The sequence below is a fragment of the Nyctereutes procyonoides genome, unplaced genomic scaffold (genome assembly GCF_905146905.1).
Source record: "Nyctereutes procyonoides isolate TBG_1078 unplaced genomic scaffold, NYPRO_anot_genome, whole genome shotgun sequence".
NCBI lineage: Eukaryota > Metazoa > Chordata > Mammalia > Carnivora > Canidae > Nyctereutes > Nyctereutes procyonoides.
The window spans coordinates 45,323,841-45,343,836 of record NW_026575133.1 but is presented as its reverse complement, the minus strand read 5'-3'; the positions used below and the strand labels follow the sequence as shown (position 1 = coordinate 45,343,836).

The 19,996-nt window shown below is 40.1% G+C and overlaps 1 protein-coding gene across 5 annotated transcripts in view; it reads left to right on the top strand.

Annotated features, from left to right (window-relative positions):
- The window catches only part of RHBDD1 (rhomboid domain containing 1), a 125,671-nt gene that overhangs the window by 72,642 nt on the left and 33,033 nt on the right, over window positions 1-19,996 (top strand). For all 5 annotated transcript variants that reach the window (XM_055300403.1, XM_055300401.1, XM_055300404.1 and 2 more), the window contains one exon: window positions 1,364-1,507. In XM_055300403.1, coding sequence (XP_055156378.1) covers window positions 1,364-1,507 — 144 coding nt within the window. The remainder of the gene's footprint in view (window positions 1-1,363; window positions 1,508-19,996) is intronic.

Here is a 19,996-nt window from a genome sequence, read left to right as displayed (position 1 = left end):
CTTTACTAAGTTTAATGTGGATGAATTTGAAGACAAGGTGGCTGAAAGGAAGCTCATCCTAGATGCCAGTGGGGTCAGATACATCCCTGATAGTGGCCCCTTGGACAAATGGAGAGCTCTGCACTTGTGAGAACCCTGGCACTGCCAACTCCCTATTTATGCCCACCAGTAAATCCTACTTCCTGTCCAAAAAAAAAAAAAAAGTAGCCTTAGGATCAATTAGCAAATATTCTGAATATGAAATCCTAATTAACCAGATTCTGCCCTACAGTATTCCTCTTTTTGGCTTGATTGTGTATTTTTTTTTTCCCTGAAGCAGTAAGAAATTTGAACTCAGGTTATATACCATGTTGGGTGATATGAAGACCTGTGAGACAGGACTCAAAGTAAAGGATAGGAATGTTCATCAACAACAAAAAGCGCATTAATTAAACATTTGAAAACTCATCCCCAAAGGGTATGTTAATGAGAGGAAAGAAGGGATATAGTTAAACAGACTCTTGTCTTCCTTCTCATTACACCAGAATTAGATTGGTATTCTTTGGGGGGGAAATTCTCTTCCAAACAAATTACATAAAAATGAGCAATTAAAGAAAATGTAAGGAGTAAACTCAAACCAACTTAAAAAGATGGATGGAAGCACCTTGCAAAAGTGAACTCTGTGATTGACCTTCATTAATGGGATATGTAAGTCTGATACTTAAAGCGTTATTTAATGAGCAGGTTGTTTCTTCTCTCATTCTGTCTAGCAACCAATTACTTGAAAGTGCTCTTAATAGAAACTATGTTTTTGACATAAAATTATAAGTATAGAGACATCACCTTGTATATCTCTATGAAGTTACTTACTGTCCAAAATATCATATCCAGCACAGAAATCCTGTGGTCCCTGCATTAAATGTTAGTCTGTCGCTCATTGTATGGAGCCACTCGACAGAAAGGCTTTATCAACTATCATTTCAACCGTGCCCTTGATTCTCGTCAGGACTTCACAGAAAATACTCCCAAGTATTGCGGAGCTCTAAACTGCAAGAGCCCACTCCAGATGAAAACAGGTCATACCAGCCCCTCTCCACTACCACTCAGACCTTCTAAATTAATATCTTCTTCCTTTATAGCACATAAGGACATGCGAGAGCATGTGCAGTCCCACATTGGGCACTGTGGGCATGTACAGCACTAATAAGAGTATCATTGCCCATGCTCATGGAGGAATTCTCCCTTTATCATTTTTTCTTTCTTGGAACTCATTACTGTACTCAGAGTGATGACCTAAATCATTTTATTGTCTTTGCTTACAGATGGGAAGAATGGAAAGAACAGTACATGGCCATGTTCTGTAACTTTTTCCTTGTGCCTGTAGGCTACTCCGGATACCAGGATTATTACCCATATGGCAGGCCAGGTTACCCTGAAGAGGCACCCATGAACTATAATGCCTACACAGCAGGACTCAGTGAGGAGGAACAGCTGGAGAGAGCATTAAGAGCCAGCCTCTGGGACCGAGGTAGGAATTCTGCACCTTTCACTTCTAAAGCATACCTCACATGGTGAGATGGTCTCAAAAAGGACTATTTGTAGCAAATTAAACTTTAAATAGTTTATAAAAAGGATATGTAGATGGAAAAAATGTGTGCAGATTGTGATTACAAAGAATGGGGTGTGATGCCATATTCCCAGCAACCTAAGCGAATAAGGTGCCAGACTATGTATGTATTGTTAAAGTCGTTCTTTTTATAGGCCCACCGCACTCCTCAGTGCCTTGGCATTTCTGTGGGGAAACTTAAAAAAAAAAAATTCTTAGGTGCATGAGAAAAGGAGTTTACTTCGGAATTCATATCTACAAAGTAGGCTGTGTGTCACTGTATGTAAAAGCATTTCCCACAAACCTCCCCCAAAATCACATGGACAGCTTGATAAGAATTTAAACTTAGGGTTCTACTCCAGACCTACTGAAGCAACCTCTCTGGGGGCAGAGCCTTGGAATTTGTACTTTCAACAGGCCTTCCAGAAGATTCTTTTACAGACTGATATATGAAAACCACTGTGTATCTTGCCATCTTTGTCACGGGTTTGGCTTACCACTGTTACTATCGTTTTAGTGACTAAAAACCACCTATTCATTTGTTCAGTAAGCATTTACAAAGGTCTTACTATGTTGCATGGACTGTGTTAGGTACCATAGGGAATACAGAGAGGTATTCAAAGTTCACAGTCTCAGAGGAGATGCCTGCCAGATGCCACAGCGAACAGGTAACCACAGTATCAGGTGCTCAGGGGATAGTGCTCAGGCTAAGTGCTAGAGGCAAGGAGAAGGGGTGAGCTCTTTCTTAACTAGACCTACTAGACTCTCACAGAGGACTTGGACCTTCAGGAATGTGTCGAGTTTATGGATTGTGGGCCGGCCTTCCAGGCAGGAGTCAATATCATACAGACAGGGAAGGAAAGGTGTGGTCAGCTAGCCCTCACTTTTTATCCAAGCCTTGAGAGAAGAAAGGGAAGAAGAGTGGGGAGTGAGGCTGCAGCCTGGTCACAGAGGTCCTAGAATTAAGTAAACCAAGTGGAAAGTGGACCTGGTATGTGGTGTAAGTGCCAGTAGAGTCCTGCATACAGTAGCGACATGATCAGAGCTGTGCTCTATGAATCTGGCAACTGTCATTCCACAAACCAGGACTGAGCACCTGTGGGGGGCACCAGTCATTATGCTAGATGATAGGAATGCATCCATTATGACAACTTAACTTCTGACTTTAAAGAATGCAGTCAATAGCAGTAGTGTGCATGGAGGTAGAATGACAGCAATAGTCTGAACAAGATATAAAAGCCTAATTGAGGAAGGTGGTGGGAGCCAGGGTAGTGGGGGAACGGAGAACAGGTAAGTCAGTAGTCCTTGGGTAAAGAGTATCAGAATTGTAGTGTATAAGTCATCTATTACTATGTAACAGATCGCTCTGACATGGCTAATATATGTGTATATATATATATATATATGTGTATATATATATATATATATATATATATATATGTATATATTTATATATGTCAGCTGGCAAAGTTTACAAGATCTTGCCTGGCTGGTATGCTGAGGTGTCTGCAGAGGGTTGCGTGGAGCTGGCTGCTCCAGGATGACCCATTTACCTGCCTGACTGACTGTCATCTGAGGTGATGGTGGAGATGAGGCCTCACACCCCTCCTCATATAGCAGGCTAGCCCTGGCTCATCTGCCAGGCCTCAGCCCAAGGGTTCCAGAAGAGTCAAAACAAGCAAGGCTTGTGTAGGTATACCATCAATTCCACTGTATTTGTTTGCTGAAACAAGTCACTGCCCAGACTCATGGGATTCAGAAACAGACTCCACCTCTTCATGGCAGGAGCTGCAAAATTGCATTGCAAAGAATATGGATAGAAGGAAAGGTAGAGAATTAAGGCCATGCTCATAATCATCATGTGGCATATACTTAAGGTTTACTAGAATCACAATCATAAGCACCATGCCTTAGCCTTGGAATCCTAAATTTTGGGGGTAGGGCCCCAGAGCCTATATTAAAATAAATTTTAATGGTTTTACTCTTATGCACATAGGAGTTTAATCACTACTAGGTGAGATAAAAAATACTATGGGACAAATGAGGTTGGAGCAAAGCTGCTGAGAATGGACTTTGTATCAAACTTCATTTAGGACCCCAAAGGGACAGTGAGAGGGAGTTTTTTGAAGTATCGTAACTATTGTGTATCTCAATTATTGTGGTGGATACAAAACTCTGTATTTGGCAGAACTCTCATACCTGTACATCACAAAGACTGAGTTTTCCTATAAAGAAATTTTAAAGATGTAAATAAAAATTAATTAGGAACACAATGAAATAATTGGTGGTCCTGCAAATACCATCCAGGGGTAAAAAAAAAAAAATATATATATATATATATATATATCACTTAGAAGGTTATTGAGAGACAGGACAGTGATAAAGTGATAAAGTATCACCTCGTGGCAGAAATGCTAGTAACAAAGAGAAAGATATACCTTTGCAATGGAGAGATTTGGCAGTCAGCACCTGAATGCTGTGATCAAGCTCAGCAGTATCACTAGAGAGGTGGCCTATTGTGTGTCTCGTGATATGATGTGGGATGAGGAGCACAGCATCATGTTCTTGTTATGACATATTCTTGCTAAAAGTGTTTTACCTGACTCTGAGTCTTCTGTTGTGTCAATATACTGGAAATAACCTGGGATAGAGGAACAAAGTGAGTAACACCATGGAGAAATAATCAGACAAAACATGGGATTTCTACAATTCATTGAAACTGATCTCCAGGAAGAAAAAAAAAATCCACATCAAAAAGAAAAAAAAAACAAACAAACAGTGTGTGGTTTTGCATTAAAAGGAAATAACAAACATAACATGAGAACCTTGAAAAACTAACTATAAAAGCATTTTTTATATATAAAACTGGAATTTTGTATTTGGACTAGAGATTAGAAGTTGTTAGGGAAGTAATCTGACTTTCATGGATGTGTTAACAGTATTGTGGATAAGCAACAGAATGTCCCTTATTCTTGGGAGATACACACTGAAGTATTTAGAAGCAAAATAATGTGATGTCTGCAACCTACTTTGGAATGTCAGCCAAAACAACCCTGTCCTGTCTCTCTTACTACCCCTCTACAAGTACTGCACTCAAATAAATTTGGAAAACACCACAGAACTATAAACATATAGCAAACTATACCCCATTAAAGATCCAGAATGGCGCTGGTATACTGATGATTCTAATGAATTCTACAATTAGGAAACCAATTTATTACATTAGTGTTTTTTAAACTTCTTTGACCACAGAACTTTCTTTTCAGCAAATGATTTTAAGAGCATATGGAACTATTTCCAAGAAAACTGACCTAAGAAGACTTCTTGCAGTGCATTATACAGTAACAGGTGGCAGCAAAGGAATTAGCTTTACACATTGTTCGTATTAATTTCAGTTTTATTTCCTTTAAAACACTTGGTGATTGCCTTATTAAGAATAAGGAACTAAAGACACACTGTTGTAAATATTTAATATTTTGTGGCCTTTCTATCCCTATGGAAAAAATACTTGGTTTGAATTTTATTTTATAAAATTCTGACCATATATACATACTATCTTGTACCTTTCTTGCTTTCATTCAATGTTATATTGTAATCAGATTTTCATATCACAAAATTTTTTGAGCATACAGATCTTCCATATAATATCTTAGAGTTATACCTAAGTATGTTTTTTTGGAGGGGGAGGTAGGCTATTGTAAAGAGTAATTTTAAAAAAGAATCTATTTGTTGAGATTATTATACATTTTTTTCTTCTTTAGTCTGTTGACATACTAAATTATTTTGCTTTTCAAAATTGAGGAAGGTTTGCTTTCCCAGGATAAGTCCCACTTGGTTGTGCCATTTTATGGTCCACCCTGGTGAAAACACCATGTGCCCCTGAAACAGATGTGTATTCTGCTCTGGTTGGGTGGAATATTCCATAAATGTTAATTAGATTAACTTAGTCTAGCATTCCCCGGGTCTTCCATTCCCTTCTGATTATCTACTTGTTCTATTGCATACTGCATTTTGAATTAAACAAATTGCTCCCAGTAATCCCGAATGCACATTGTTGCTGTGGTTACCCTCTGTACACCAGGCACTTCAGGTTCCTCTAGTGTTACCTTGTTTTTTAGGGTGGGGGCTGGTGAGGTTTTCTCAGTGTTTGCTTGACCTTGGATCTCAGCCCTTCCTCTGTGCAGTGGCTTGGGTAGGCTCCCCATCCGCTCTCATGACTCTCCCAGGGGTACACTGCCGCTGCTTCTTACTCTCTGTTTTGCAGTCTAGGGGTAGGAGGCAAGTGGGGTACACCTTGGCTAGGCCTTGATCTCAGTGATTGTGTGCCTCGGCTTGGAGGTGTGGCCCTCTGAGTGTTTCTGGTCCTCCCCCACATTTAGAGGTTGGTGTTGATTTCCCCTCCCCCTTTCCTAAGCTGCCCTGGCTTTCACCATTTCCATTAGGGAAACAGTGGTTTTTGCCTTTCTTCCAGGCACTAGATGGCTTTTGTTCCATAGGGACAGAGAAGAAGGATCTATGCAGCCTATTTTATAAAAACCTTTCCTGCCAGGGTTGCTGTTCCTTCTCCCAGGACTGAACCAGGAATGACAAAGGGTACTTTTGGGGCACTCTCACCTATCTCTTTTGGGAGGCCCACTGGAGGTTCTGAGAAGAACCTAAAAGTGGGTGTGAGTTCTTTTATATTTTAGCACCCAGTACGCTTTGTGTTATATGTTCTGTGAATACATCCTGTGTTCTCTTGCTAGCTCACACTCAGCCTTTAGCAGTTTATTCATGGTTTTGGCTAAATTCTTTTTATTAGTTGCCAGTGGAGTGTGACCTAGGTAAGCAAGTGCTCCAGTGCCTTTGTAGACCTGTGTTGAGTTAGGTGCCCTATTGCCTCAGCTGTGTGATGAGTTCAGAAAAAGTTACTAATTTGTAGATTGTCTCACATTATGTTTATTATAAGATAGCTTTCTACACCCCAAAGGGAAGCTGGAAGCATCCCTTGTTCTTCATCAGGGTTTGAATCTATCGTTCTTAGTACATTTATTTACTACCTTTTTGTTGTTGTTTAAATAAAGATATTTCCTCCATGAAGAAGGTAGAATCTGTAATCCTTTTTTTTTTTAAGGTTGGATAAGTACTTAATTTCTTCTCTTTGATTTCCAGAGTAAGAAGTTAAGTGTAGTAGAGTAATACTGAGATTTGAAAGTGCCAACTAATAGAAATTCATTTGGTAGCATGCCAGTCCAGCAAGAAACATCCAGCACCAATTAGTTTCAAACTGTTCTTTAGTTAAATATATTGGAGGGGTAAATTAAAGAACCAAGGTAGCACATTTTTAAGTTCAGAATTTGCTGTTGTCATGGTCCTCACCAGTACCTGGCCATACAAATCCTGAAGCTCATGCCAGGAATAGTAAGACCAAAGTAGCCTTTCTAGTAGAAATATCGAAATCCCTATTATTTCAAGGAGCGTGCACATTTACTACCCTCAACAGAAATCTTGTCTTGTTCTGTTGGCAGTCTCCACTTTTATAAGCGAGTCCAAGAGGCAGCTGATACCACAATAATAGAAAAATTCTGGAAAAGAGCCATCTCTTTCTTTGAGTCAAAAGGCAGATGCCAAGTAGGAACATTAGCTCATTGCATTTTCCTCCACCCCTCCCCCACATCCTTCCATGTATAATTTGTGCCCCCCCCCCTTTTTTTTAATAGCCTGCCACCAAGTTCAGCTGGCGGCGTACAAAGCTGTGTCCTTTTCAACTCCTATCTGCCAGGCTGAAGCATGTGCACTGGTTAAAGCTGGAAATCCTTACTGGCATGTAGAGTAACTTGTGCTTCTTTTCTTAGACTCTTCTGCAAGGCAAATGGCCACAATCACACTTTGGCTCTCTCGTGAAAAGCAAGCAGATCTGTCACCCCCCCCTCTCCACACTGTACAGTTGGGGTTGCTGGTTAGCCATATGTGAAACTATGGTGGAATATACTACAAAGGTCTTGGCTTCAGAATGAAACCGGTTGCTGCTTTGTCTCTCAGTCTTTGGATGTGAAATTGCCAGGGAAGCCATTTTGGAAAAAAAAATATTTAGGTTCCAAATTAATATCTCGTCCTTTTGTTGTTAACAGATTATTTGACAATATCTTTGAATCTCTTGTTCATAAGCATCATGTGTTTATAGGGGCCAACTGAGACACATTTTAGGTAAAAAAAGAACAGAACTGTCGTATATTTTTCCTTTTACTGAAGCTGCACCTACGCATATAAGAGCAGCATTTGTTTTGTGTCTTTATTGTGTGGACATTTTTGAGAAAAATGAAGTACATTATGTTCATTCTTTTTATCTTCCCCGGTGTTGAGACAAAGAGAAAATAACGGAAAAATCCGTGGCCTGCATTCAGTCCTGGGTTATTAATTAACTAGCTCTACTTGAGGTGTGAATGACTGAATCTTAATCAGACCTTCGTTTTACTATTATTTTTTTATAATAAAGACTGGAATTGGGGAATAGTAAGTATTCCTTTTCCATTATTCTGTGGTAATGGACAGACTAGGAGAGGTGTAGCTAGAAAGAGGTGGTACAGGGAACTGTCAGGAATATTGGTGTGTGACATGTAGATCTCAGGGCTTACAGATCAAAGGCCATTTCAGGAATATAAATTCACACTGCTTTCTACAGAAGATCTACATCCATCAATACGTGGACTACGTGGTGGTATCTTATTCAGTTGCATGATTATATGATCCTTCTTTGGCCCAGTGTAGGCATAATGCAGTTGGTAGTTTTTAACATATGCAAATGTTCGTGGCTGGCCTGCTTGGCTTTGCAGAGGCATTGGAGGCCAGGACAGAGATGCACAGCTAATTCTGTGTGACCACTTACCTTTTTTTTCCCCAGTAAATTGGTGTGTTTTCCCCTAGGAAAAGTTTCAATGTAATGAAAAAGTACCATCTGCCAGATTGTCTAAAAGCAGTTTCACTGCAGAACACTTCCTTTGGATTATGATTCTTACTTGCTAGTTTCAGTGAAGTTGAATATTCGAGATTGTGTCTAGATGTCAAATTGTGCACGTAAAGAAACATAAGTATATGAGTTTTAAAATATGTGAAACAACATGTGACTACCCCAGCCAGGAAAAACAAAATAATAAACTAAGTGGGCCAGAGTTCTGTTTAGGTCCCTATTGTAAAGGAGCTGGCTTCTCTTGAGGTCCCAAATTTTAAAATATTAACCATAGCCTGCTGTTACTGAAATAGCAAAATAGAAATAAAGATACATGAAATTTAGACATATTTGGGAACTTGACAGTAATAGTTCTGTATGTGTGTATAATTTTTCCTCTGCCACCCCCTACAGTCCCTGTATATTGAAAGCATTATTCATATGCTAATGAGTAGATTTAACAATAAACGTATAAACAAAACACTAATGAATTAATTCCACCCACCCATCGCCCCTCCATCCCCCTCACACTTGGAGACTGCTTTTGGGCTACCACATCTTAACAATTTCAGAGATGTTACCTTGCATACTCATGTGCTCAGATCATTATTCATTCTGTTACTCAGCAAATCTGTTATTTGAGCCTCTTGTATGTGTCAGATACTATTAAGCATTGTAGGCTACAGAAAGGAATAAATCCTGTTCTTTACTATCAAACCAAAAATATTACTCTTTTTGCTACACAGTAGGTGATTTAAGTAATTTATTTCACTTCCGCTAATCAATATATCAATATTTTAGATTCATGAAAGAGATACAGTAACTTTTGAAAGATTTTTTTTGAGAGAGCATGTGTGTGTGTACACACACACACACGCACGCAAGACGGGAGGGGCAGAGAGAGAATCTCAAGCAGGCTCCACACCCAGCACCAAGCTGCCCAGGGCTGGATCTTAGGATCTTGAGGTCATGCCTGAGCCAAAATCAAGAGTCAGACACTTAGCCAACTGAGCCACCCAGGCACTCTTAGTAACTTTCAAAATGAGTTGATCACTTTACTTACCAATCTGCGAAATACTAAAGCAACCATGAGTCCCTAAATTATATAAGAATTTTATAAACTGGGCAGCCTGGGTGGCTCAGCGGTTTAGCGCTGCCTTCTGCCCAGGGCTTGATCCTGGAGACCCAGGATCAAGTCCCATGTCGGGCTCCTGCATGGAGCCTGCTTTTCCTTCTGCCTATGTCTCTGCCTGTCTCTCTATGTATGTCTCTCATGAATAAATAAATAAAATCTTTTTTTAAAAAAAGAATTTTATAAACTATCAAGTTTACTAATACAATGATTTGTATAGTCAAGCTATCTATACAGTTTTTAATTTCAGAAGTTATTGAGGTGTATATTCAGTGTTTTACAAAATCAAATAATCCCAGAAAACTATGAATTAGGCCTGATTAAGAAACTCTTGCTATTTCTACAAAAATGTATTAATTTGGAAAAGAAATATCAATAGTGCTTTAAAATTATAGTGGATCTTACATTCTTATTAATCAAACAACTGAGGGTATGAAGAAGTTTCTTTTCTTTTTTTTTTTTTTTGAGCTGAAGGCCCAGACTTTTTTACATAGACTCAGTAGTTGATATTTTCAGTGACTTGGATTTTATTTTCTTTTTATTTGAGCCTTTCTAGCTCTTCTTTAGGCATTATAATTACACATCATTTTATACAACGTTTCGCATGACTGTGTCTTAATATTTCATCTTCATCTGTGAGTTGAACACCAGTAATGAGTTTGGTTTCTGTAAAGAGCCACATTGTTGAGCATGTTTTGGTTTTTTTTTTTTAATATTTTATTTTTCATGAGATACCCAGAGAGGCAGAGACACAGATGGAGGGAGATGCAGACTCCATGCAGGAAGCCCGATGTGGGACTCGATCCCGGGACTCCAGGATCACGCACTGAGCCAAAAGCAGATACTTAACTGCTGAGCCACCCAGGCATCCCCATTGTTGAGCATATTAAGCAAATTACTTTCATTTAAATCTCAGGGAGGGATGTGTTATTGTGATCCTTTGCTTAATTTATTTAAATTATTTTTGAAGTCAGTGACAAAGAATGAGACAAAGTAGCGCCATTTTCAAATGTAACTGTTATATGTTGGTACTGAGAGTGGCCTTAAAGGTCATCATACGGGACACCTACTTTCACCCAGTAAGGAAACAGAGAAGCCAAGAGACTTAGTATCCCATCACCATCTATATGCCTATCTGTGAACTTGGCCTCAGTTACTGTTGACAGTGTCCTGCCCTGGGGATGCAGGTGTAAAGTAGACAGGTGTGAGGAGCCTGGGAGTCAGGACCTCTCTGGAAGGTGCTAGATTGGACTTACATTTCTAGGGCTCCCATGAGGCCACCCTAGAGCTGAACCCCTGAGTAATCCTTCTGGACTTGACTACGGACAGACTTTCAGCTTTCCCCTCCTGCCAAGGGCAGAGTCCACCTGGCCTTCAAGGTAAAGGGGAGATGGGTGAGAAAGTGTGACAGGCAGCTCTCATGTATGTGTGCTAAAATCTGTTAAGACATGTGCTGTGATTGCTGTGGGGGGTCTGCTTTTGTTTTGCCACAGGGGTGGGCAACACTCAGCTCCTTTTCTGGAAGTTCTTCTTGAATTCCAGATGTCCTGAGGCAGATGGGGCTGAGGTCCTGAGACAGGTGATGATGGGTACCTGAGCTCATCTATCACGGTCTTTTACAATTTGGGCAGTATTTGTTATTCTAGTTCTAAAAAGCAATATATATTCCCTGTGGAAAATACAAATAAGAAGACAAAAAAAAAAATCCGTAACCTCACTACCCAGAGAAAATCCACATAACATTTGAGGTGTATCCTTGCAGCTACCCATAATGTAGGCACCCAGGAGAAAGCACTGCCAGTGTTTTGGTGAAGTTCTTTCCAAGTCAACAAGAATGAAGTGCCTCTCCATGGTTCACATACCCACACAGCACATTACAAAATAAGCATTTGTAATTATCTTTGTTCTTTTAGATTGGGAAGTGACGGCACAGACCAATTAAATGATTTGCCCAGGGTCACAGTCTTAAGTGATAAACCCCAGGCAAGGCCAGACTTCTGTGTTCCTAGTTGGGACACTTTTATATCATAAAGCGGAACCTCTTTAGAAAAAGCATTTCTAGGCCACAACTGAATTTGTCAGTTATAATAGAGACTTTTTTCCATATAGTCAGGACATAATTGAACTGGAGTTTTGTTTGTATTCTGGGAGGGGGATTGGCTATTGTGATCTTCCTGAATTCAGAATCCTGAAAACGGAGATGAGTGTGGCCACTCTACAACAGTCTGGGCTACATCCAGAAGGACTGTATTCCTTATAGAATAATGATGACATTTCTCTTACTGTGGTCCTCACCTGTCCATTAATGATTAGCTAAGTTCTTTTGTTTGGTTGATTTTTGGTTTTGTTTAGGCAACAGATCCTGATAGAGTTAAAAATTGCGAAATCGTTCATGTGGGGGAAAGAACACCCTTTTACATAAGAAACCTGCATCTCAGGTACCTTATAGGACACTACACACACACACACACACACACACACAAAAGCTTGCTGTACACAATCATAAATCATCTGCTGAGCTATCATTCATTTCTACCAAAATTTATAGCATATGGGCGTGAAAATATTGTTTCTAATATGGACACATTAGCGACATGTTAATTAAGGATATTTGTGTTGTTCATTTAAGTAGGGCTCTATTTTTTGTTCAGTAGCTTTCCTTTTAGAGGAAAAATGATTCAGAACAAAAGAATAAATGTGCTCACATTAAGTGCGGCTTTAAGACATCAGAATTTTACACTAGGCTGTTACACATTTCTCCCTCTCCATGTGAGAGGGAATTATTCCCGTGGGAATTTCTACTGCTATCCACTCTACCTCTCAAAGTCCTCTCGCTCAGAAAATGCACCGTCTTCCATCCGTTTTGTTGTGTTGTGTTGCTGGTAAGAAAAATCAAGAGTCATATGTTGGTTTCCATTTATTATAGTATCACAAATAACTTTCACAGTGGTCTAGTTTCATCACATGGCAGTTCTCCAAGGGTCCAGAACTATTTATAATTCTGTTGCACTTAGTTATGGAGAGCCAGATGTGAGAGTCATGCATAATATGTATTTATATATCTTCATGAATCTCAATTAGGGACGAGAAATCTTCCTGTGTCACATCTGTGTTATTTAAATCTATTTTTGTTGTAACACAGGACTGAAATTGTGCAATGTTATGAAGATTACTATAAATATTAAGCTGATTAAAATTATATTGTAATCATCTGCTTTGGAAAAATTGCAAATGGCCTAATCATGCCACGATAAGGGACAGGTTAAATACATCATGATGTAGAATAATACTCAGCCATTAAAAAGACAGAGAAGCAGGTTCATGGTATATCAGATGAGAAGCAAGGATACAAGCAGTGTTCTTAGAAACAACTCATTTATTTTTAGGAGATCTAAATGTAGTGTTAAAAAGGTTGGGATAATCCTTAACAAAATGCCAATTATCCTTATTTCTCAAGAATACGATTATGGTGACTTTTATTTGCTTATTTTGGCTTACCTCCATTTACTAAAATCTCTGCAGAATCATGTAGAGAAAGGAAAGGAAAAATATCATTAACGTGAATCTATGCATTGCTAAAAAGTATTCAATATTAGCCATGCTCTTCTCTGATGTTCTCCACAGCTCCATTCTGTTGAAAGCATCAGGTTGTTGCAGAGAAATGCAGAGACACTTACATTCCCCTCCAGGCTCTGTAGGCTACAGATGAGCAGTCAGAGTGATGGGGGAGACTGAGCAGAGTCCTGAACTAGGATCTCTCCAGACCCTGTCTCCCCTTTTCCTTTCTGCATCTCCTCCTCTTTCCATTCTCCTCTCTACTCTGAACCTCCCAGGCTAAAGTTATCCACACACTTCAGACAAGAAGGCTAACTGCTCCTGTTATCAGTAGCTAGCGCTCCCTCCCTAGTGCAGTGATTTCTTTCTTAAGGTTCCAGAACACACTGGACTCTGTCCCAGTTAGGGGCTGCTTTAGCATGCAGGTTAGGGACCATGCCACCAGGCAGTTCCATTTTACCTGCCAGTATACGAAATGTAAAGCTTCATATATTTTATCGAGTGTGGTCCTTTCCTATCTGTTCCACTTTATCTGCACGAAAGGTTGTGTGGCAGTTGGAATGCAGAGGTTTGGGCCACCAGGGGAAGAAGTCTGGCACACGTTCTGGAAGAGCATTTTTGAATTGCAAAATACAGTTTTGTGTTACTAGAAAACAGTATGGGTTGACTCTTGAATCACTGCATTTAGAATTCTTTACAAATCAACCTAAACAACCCAAAGCCCAGTAGTTTTTAATTTTCAGCTCAGTGAGACTAAAAGGAAACAATTTGCTTTTGGCTACAGTGATGCTGAAAGCAAATAAAACGTAGCTAGTCCTTCGACATTAAGGGAGATAAAGTGTTTAATAAGTGTCTTCTAGAAGAAGTGACATCTGTATAGAACACCTGCTGTCTTCATTATAACTTTAAATAAGCTGTGTCTCTGGGGGTTAGCAGGGCCCTTCTTTTGGCATACACTGCTGTGACAAAGATAAATTTTAAACCTCAAGTAATTTACTGTCATGTGGAGGATGCTTTTTGGTAAGACATTGGGGGGTGCAGAGGGGAATAAGCCCCTGACTTAGATAATTCAGGTTCAGCAAGGCCCATTTTTGAGCATAACTTTGACACGATGATGGTTGTCACGTTATGACATTTCCTAGCCCTCGGTAGCTCTAATTATTTGCTAATTGTCATTTTAATGTTTTATATATCACAGGAACATGTAGACTGTTCTTCTCGGCACGTGGGCATAGCTGTTTAGTGAAATTCTGGATTTCTTGTTACGCTTTGAGGAAGGAACCTGAGCTGCACCTATGCTGATGGTGTGTTTCTGTTAGGCTTTTACTCATTGTGATCCTGCATATAGGGACAGGGGTGGGTGGAAATGGAAGAACTTCAGGGAGTGCCTTCTCGGAGGCACTTCTAAAAATCCGCTGCCATTTTGGCAGATTACAATCAAACCAAGAATGATTTCCATAAGCAGTGGTTGTGAAAAGCCATGTGGCCCCAGAAAATGGTATTTAACCAGCAATGTTCATCTTATTAGCCCGGGGAGAAAATAACTCCCCACCAAATTCTGCTGTATTATAGATAAGATTGTTTGAAGCCAAAATTAAAAACATCTGCTGTTTTTTTAGCTGCGCGAAAACTAATGCTTTGTCCCTCAAAGCAGCAGCAGTTGTGCAGATGCTGTGTACCCTGTATCTCTTAGACCTTGACACCATACAAGGGGGACATCTTCAGAGTTAATGAGCAATTAGGACATTCTTTCCTGTCAATTAACTGGCAGAATAATGAGATCAAATGAGCGGTGTCCTTAAAAACACTCAGACTTGTATTTTCTAAGACGCATTGCTCTGCTCTCTGCAGTTACATGAACAGAGAAACAACTCCTTAACATGAAAATAACTTCAGAATTGCACCTACAGCAGACCAAAGACAGAAGCATACAGAGAGGATGCCATTTACTCTAAACTCAGAATTCACGGATCTTCTCCGGAGTGGCTGTAACGGAGTGACATCATAACACCTGCTGTTACGTTAATTGTCTTAAAGATCAGCAGGCGGAATGCTTAGGTCTTGAGGATCCTTTCTCTATGAATGAACGTATAACATCTAAGTTTGGGGTGATCTGGATTATTGACCCTAAATTTCAGTTAGTGTGTTCTAGACCGTGGCTCCTCTAAGGATTGTGGGTTTCCCCCTGAACCACAACCACTGAGTAGCAAGGGATTGGAGCCAAGAGGGGAGGAGAGAAAATGGATAAAGACCCTCAGAGGTAGGGATGGCCTATTGGAAAAAACTAAGTTGTCTGGGATTGCAATTTGTTTTTCAGGTGGAGCCCCAAGGGGCAAGACAGGTGGGAATGTCTGTACACTGTGTTTAAGGGTTTTGTAGTTGGTCCTGGGGACAGTGGAAGTCACGGTTTTAAGTAGGGGAGCAACAAGAGCAGATAGGGATCTTACAATCACCACACTGTGTGTGGATTGGGTTGCAGGGGGAGAGATGGCATTCTTTTTTTTTTTTAAGATTTTAATTATTCATGAGAGACAGAGAGAGTTAGAGACATAGGTAGAGGGAGAAGCAGGCTCCCTGCAGGGAGCCTGATCTGGGATTTGATCCAGGACCCCAGGATCATGAACTGAGCCAAAGGCAGACACTCAACCACTGAGCCACCCAGGTGCCCCAAGAGATGGAATATAAGTGAATCCTAGCATAACAGACATGATCATAAGTGACTTTGTATGTTTATATACACATGCGTGCATGAACATGTTCACGTAATCCATCAACAATGAAATGGGTTTTAGTGTTTACCCATTTCAGAGAAGACTAATAACCAAAGGGAGGCCGACCTCAGTCACACAAGCTAGTTAAGTGGTAGAGCCAAGATGTGACCCCAAACGTCTTGGTTCTAGAGTCTGTGAACTTAATCATTGTTATTTCCCCTTTCATACTGTATCAGTAGCATTGTCATCATCATATTTTAAATAACAATAACAGTACTAATATTCTATGCAATGTGGCTAGTACTTTATTAGCTTAGTGATTTCTTTTGTATTCATATTAATTGGAATGAAATTATAGAAATTTTAGCAAGTCAGAGTTCTGTAAAATATCAAAAAGTTTCAAATTAAGTTTTCCAAGTAGAGGTTAACTTAGGTCTTCTTGGCCGACTTTACGCTTTGTCTGGGAATTTGTGTGGCAGATTTCATGGTTGAGTTTTTTCAGGACCTGCACTGGATACATGTGAGAGTCCAGGGGATATGAAATCCCAAAATGTTTTCCAACCCACAGGTAACAGCTAACTGTAGACGAAATCTAAATTCAGTGGAAATACAGGAAAGGCAATATTAAGAATAAAGGAGAGTGGATTTTTATGAAAGATACAGCTCACCAATAGCAAGGAAGACTATGGATATATTCCTAACTACAGTGACCTCACTTGTTTTCTGAAAACAGAATAACCATTGTTCTCTTGTGTGTTTCCATAAGTGAATGGTGGCTGTGGGTGCATCTAAGGACTGTAATTCCAGAAATACCAAACATACAATTGACTAGTAGTTAAGAAACTAGAGGAGATGTTTTAGAGATTTTGGTGGTACTCAGCCACCTGCCTGTTAGAATCACCCAGGGAGCTTTCTGAAATTATGAACCGGGATCTATAGCCGGTGGGGTGGGGGTAAGGGAGTGTGCACAGAGAGGGCAGTGGGGTCCCAGGCATTGGGATTGCTTTGCAAGCTCCCCTAGTCCTCAGTTGGAGAGATCCTTGAAGACCAAAGTGGGAGGTTCCCATTTGTCTCTGCATCGCTCCTCAAGGAGCTCTACCTAGCAGAAGGCAATGAGCACTTTTGTTTTTTTTTTCTTAAGTTGGAGGTACAGATACTACCACACACTTCAGTAGTACCTAGATTTCTAAATTCTTTATATATCGTCTTTAGAATATATGGAAAACATATTGTGCCGAGTATGAGCAAGATAGGCTACCCCTCTTCCTCCAGAATGAAAATGAAGAACACATTTTCTGCTTTCAGAGAACTTAGTCAAGTATGAGAAAGAGGAAGAGTATATGGAGAGAGGGAGCCAGTAAGGAATAGCTGTTGTCTAGATGAAATTATTGCTAGTAGAAGGGAAGGGGAACGACCGGTTGGGAACATTTAGGGATGTGAAGGATGGAAGAAAGGGTTTTAACATGTCTCCATGACCAAAAGAAAAGAAAAGAAAAGAAGAACCAAGAACCATTAAGCCCATCTTACATCACATACCAATTCTTATTGGAATTCATGCAATTAAGAAATTATAAAATAACATGTTTGGTTTTTGTTTATTCTGTCCTCTAGACTTAAATCTTACTGATGAGGAATGTTCACATAAACACAGTGAATTTCAATGATTATTGCTCACAGTGCTTTTTTTAATTATTATTTTGCCCTTTAACATGTTTCTTCTTAGAGGAATGAAACTGTCGGGCCTTTTCACTAAAAGTTAGGGAAGATGCAGTTCACGAGATCACCAATTAGAGATGATTATAACCTGACGGCTCGGCTGCACCATTAAAAAGAGCTCTGTTGACACTTCCAGAAACTGTGCAGAACTGTTAGTCTACGAGCCCCGTGGCAGTGGTTTGGCCTTATAAGAATTACACAGAGTTCTTGCTAACATAGTTATTCCTGGGATTGTAAGTCTGTAAAGGCTTTAGGATTGGCCTAGTCCTAACCACCTTGGCAGTGTGCACCCTAGGGAAAAAGTTTGTTACTGGCTAGAGCCACATGGCTTATCCATCCTGGAGCTTGACCTGGAATCCACATCATTACACTCTCCACTTAGAGCTGTTTTTACCATATCATGCAAGTTCATTTTTAAGCAAAATATGCAATAAAAAAAAACTGAGTTCTTTGAAGAGCAATAATGCACATTACTAAAGATTCCCCACTACCTTAGAGGATCATCAATAGGATCCTTTGGTGCCTATATTTGCTTTGAAAGTCACTAATGAGCAACTAGAGTAGAGGTGGGGAGTTCTATCCTTAAAATAAGTTTTAACAGTTTCCAGTGATCAGCATACATCAGCTTGCTTTTTCATATGTCTTTAGGAACTGCAGGGGTTTTTCTGTTATCTTGTATTTTAACAAATATCCTTGTTAAATGATCCAGAACATTCACTAACTAGATTTTATCTTTATATGTTGATTATTCTGATGCTATAAATTTTTGGCTGGATTGGTTTTAAGGTATTGCAAGATTTTTAAGATGAGATTAAAGGTCAAACTTACCATATTTTATTAGTTGTCTAGTTTTATATTTTTTATGCAGAAATGGATTTGCAACCAAAATCCGTTGTAGCATCCACATCTCACTATATTCAGAAATAGAAGATCCTTGAATCAGGAGGGACCTTAGCAGATACGTCCTTCAGTCATTTCTGGAACGCTCCCCTGCACTGCCTGTCAGATGGGCCATCTTCACACTGTCAGAAATAGGAGTCTCTGGAAGGACCTTGTCAGATAAAACACAGAATAATTCTGTCTTTTGTGGACTGTTGCCAAGTTGGTACTGAAGGGGATTAAAACTGAAACGACTTGATTAACTGACCCTTATGTAACATTTTATGGAATTTTATGGTAGTTATCAGGTAAAGTTTAGCCAACTGGCCAGAACAAGCTTTGCCTATCAAGAATTCGGTTATTATTTTTTTATATGTGAAGGGGAAAAGGGAAAAAGGAAAAAGCAAGCAGAAGGAGCTTAGCATCTGTATACCCCTCCGCCTGTGATGAAGCCCTTTGCAACCTTGCTTTCCCGCCTCAACACGGTATGGGTCTGGGCTTCACAGGCAGTCAGGCCCCAGTTGGAATCCCAGCTGTCTCTCCTTCACCAATGAACAGGGTAATTAAGGGATTTATGGGGATTTTGTGGCTGGGGAGTTAAGCCTTGCTTGTGGCGCTTGGTAGCCACCTGAGACGGGATGAAGGACACCTGGCACAGAAGGCACTTGCTCAAACGCCTCTTCCCACCACTTGGTTTTCCTTTCTCCTTTTCCACACGTTTGCTCTCTCCACTTATCTTAGATCACTCACCCAAACCTTTCTTTTGGCATCCATTTCAACTTTGGAGATTTCTCCTGAAAGGTAGTAATGGTAATGGACACTTCAGCCACTAACATTTAGCGAGCTTCTTATGGGCCCAGCAGAATGAATACATTACATGCATTATTTTTCCATATACTGTTTGCAAGGTCTTCCAATCTAGATGGGCAACAGTTGAGGCTTAGAAATTAAATGTAATAGAGTCAAGGTATGAATTGAGCCCTATCTGACTCCAGAGCTCTTCATCACCATGCAGGTCACTCCAAGGATCTCCTTCTGGGAGTGTTCACTTCTGTCTCTGCCCCCATCGCAGATGGCAGTGGTTATGAAAACAGTAAGAAGAGCTAGTGCTTGAAGCCCCTTGCGTGTATGGACTCATTGGAGGCTCACCACGACTCTGGACAAGCCCTGTCTCTAACCCCATTTTTCAGGTGAGGAAACCAAGGCACCACGAGGCTAAGTAACTCATCCACTTACCCAGGGTCACACAGAGTTAAAAGTGGTGTTACAACTATGGTTTTTAGCCCCCCTCCTCCCAGCTATCTTTCCCACCTTAACCATCCTGGCTACTCTTTGCAGTTCTCCAGTAACATGTGAACTCTTTCCTTATCCTTGTGATGGTCCTGCCAAAGTAGTGATGTCTTGGCTGTTTCATCCAAAGGCTACACGGAGACTAATGCCTAAGCAAGGAAGAACAAACAGCAAATTCATTAACTAGGAATCTATTTACAGTC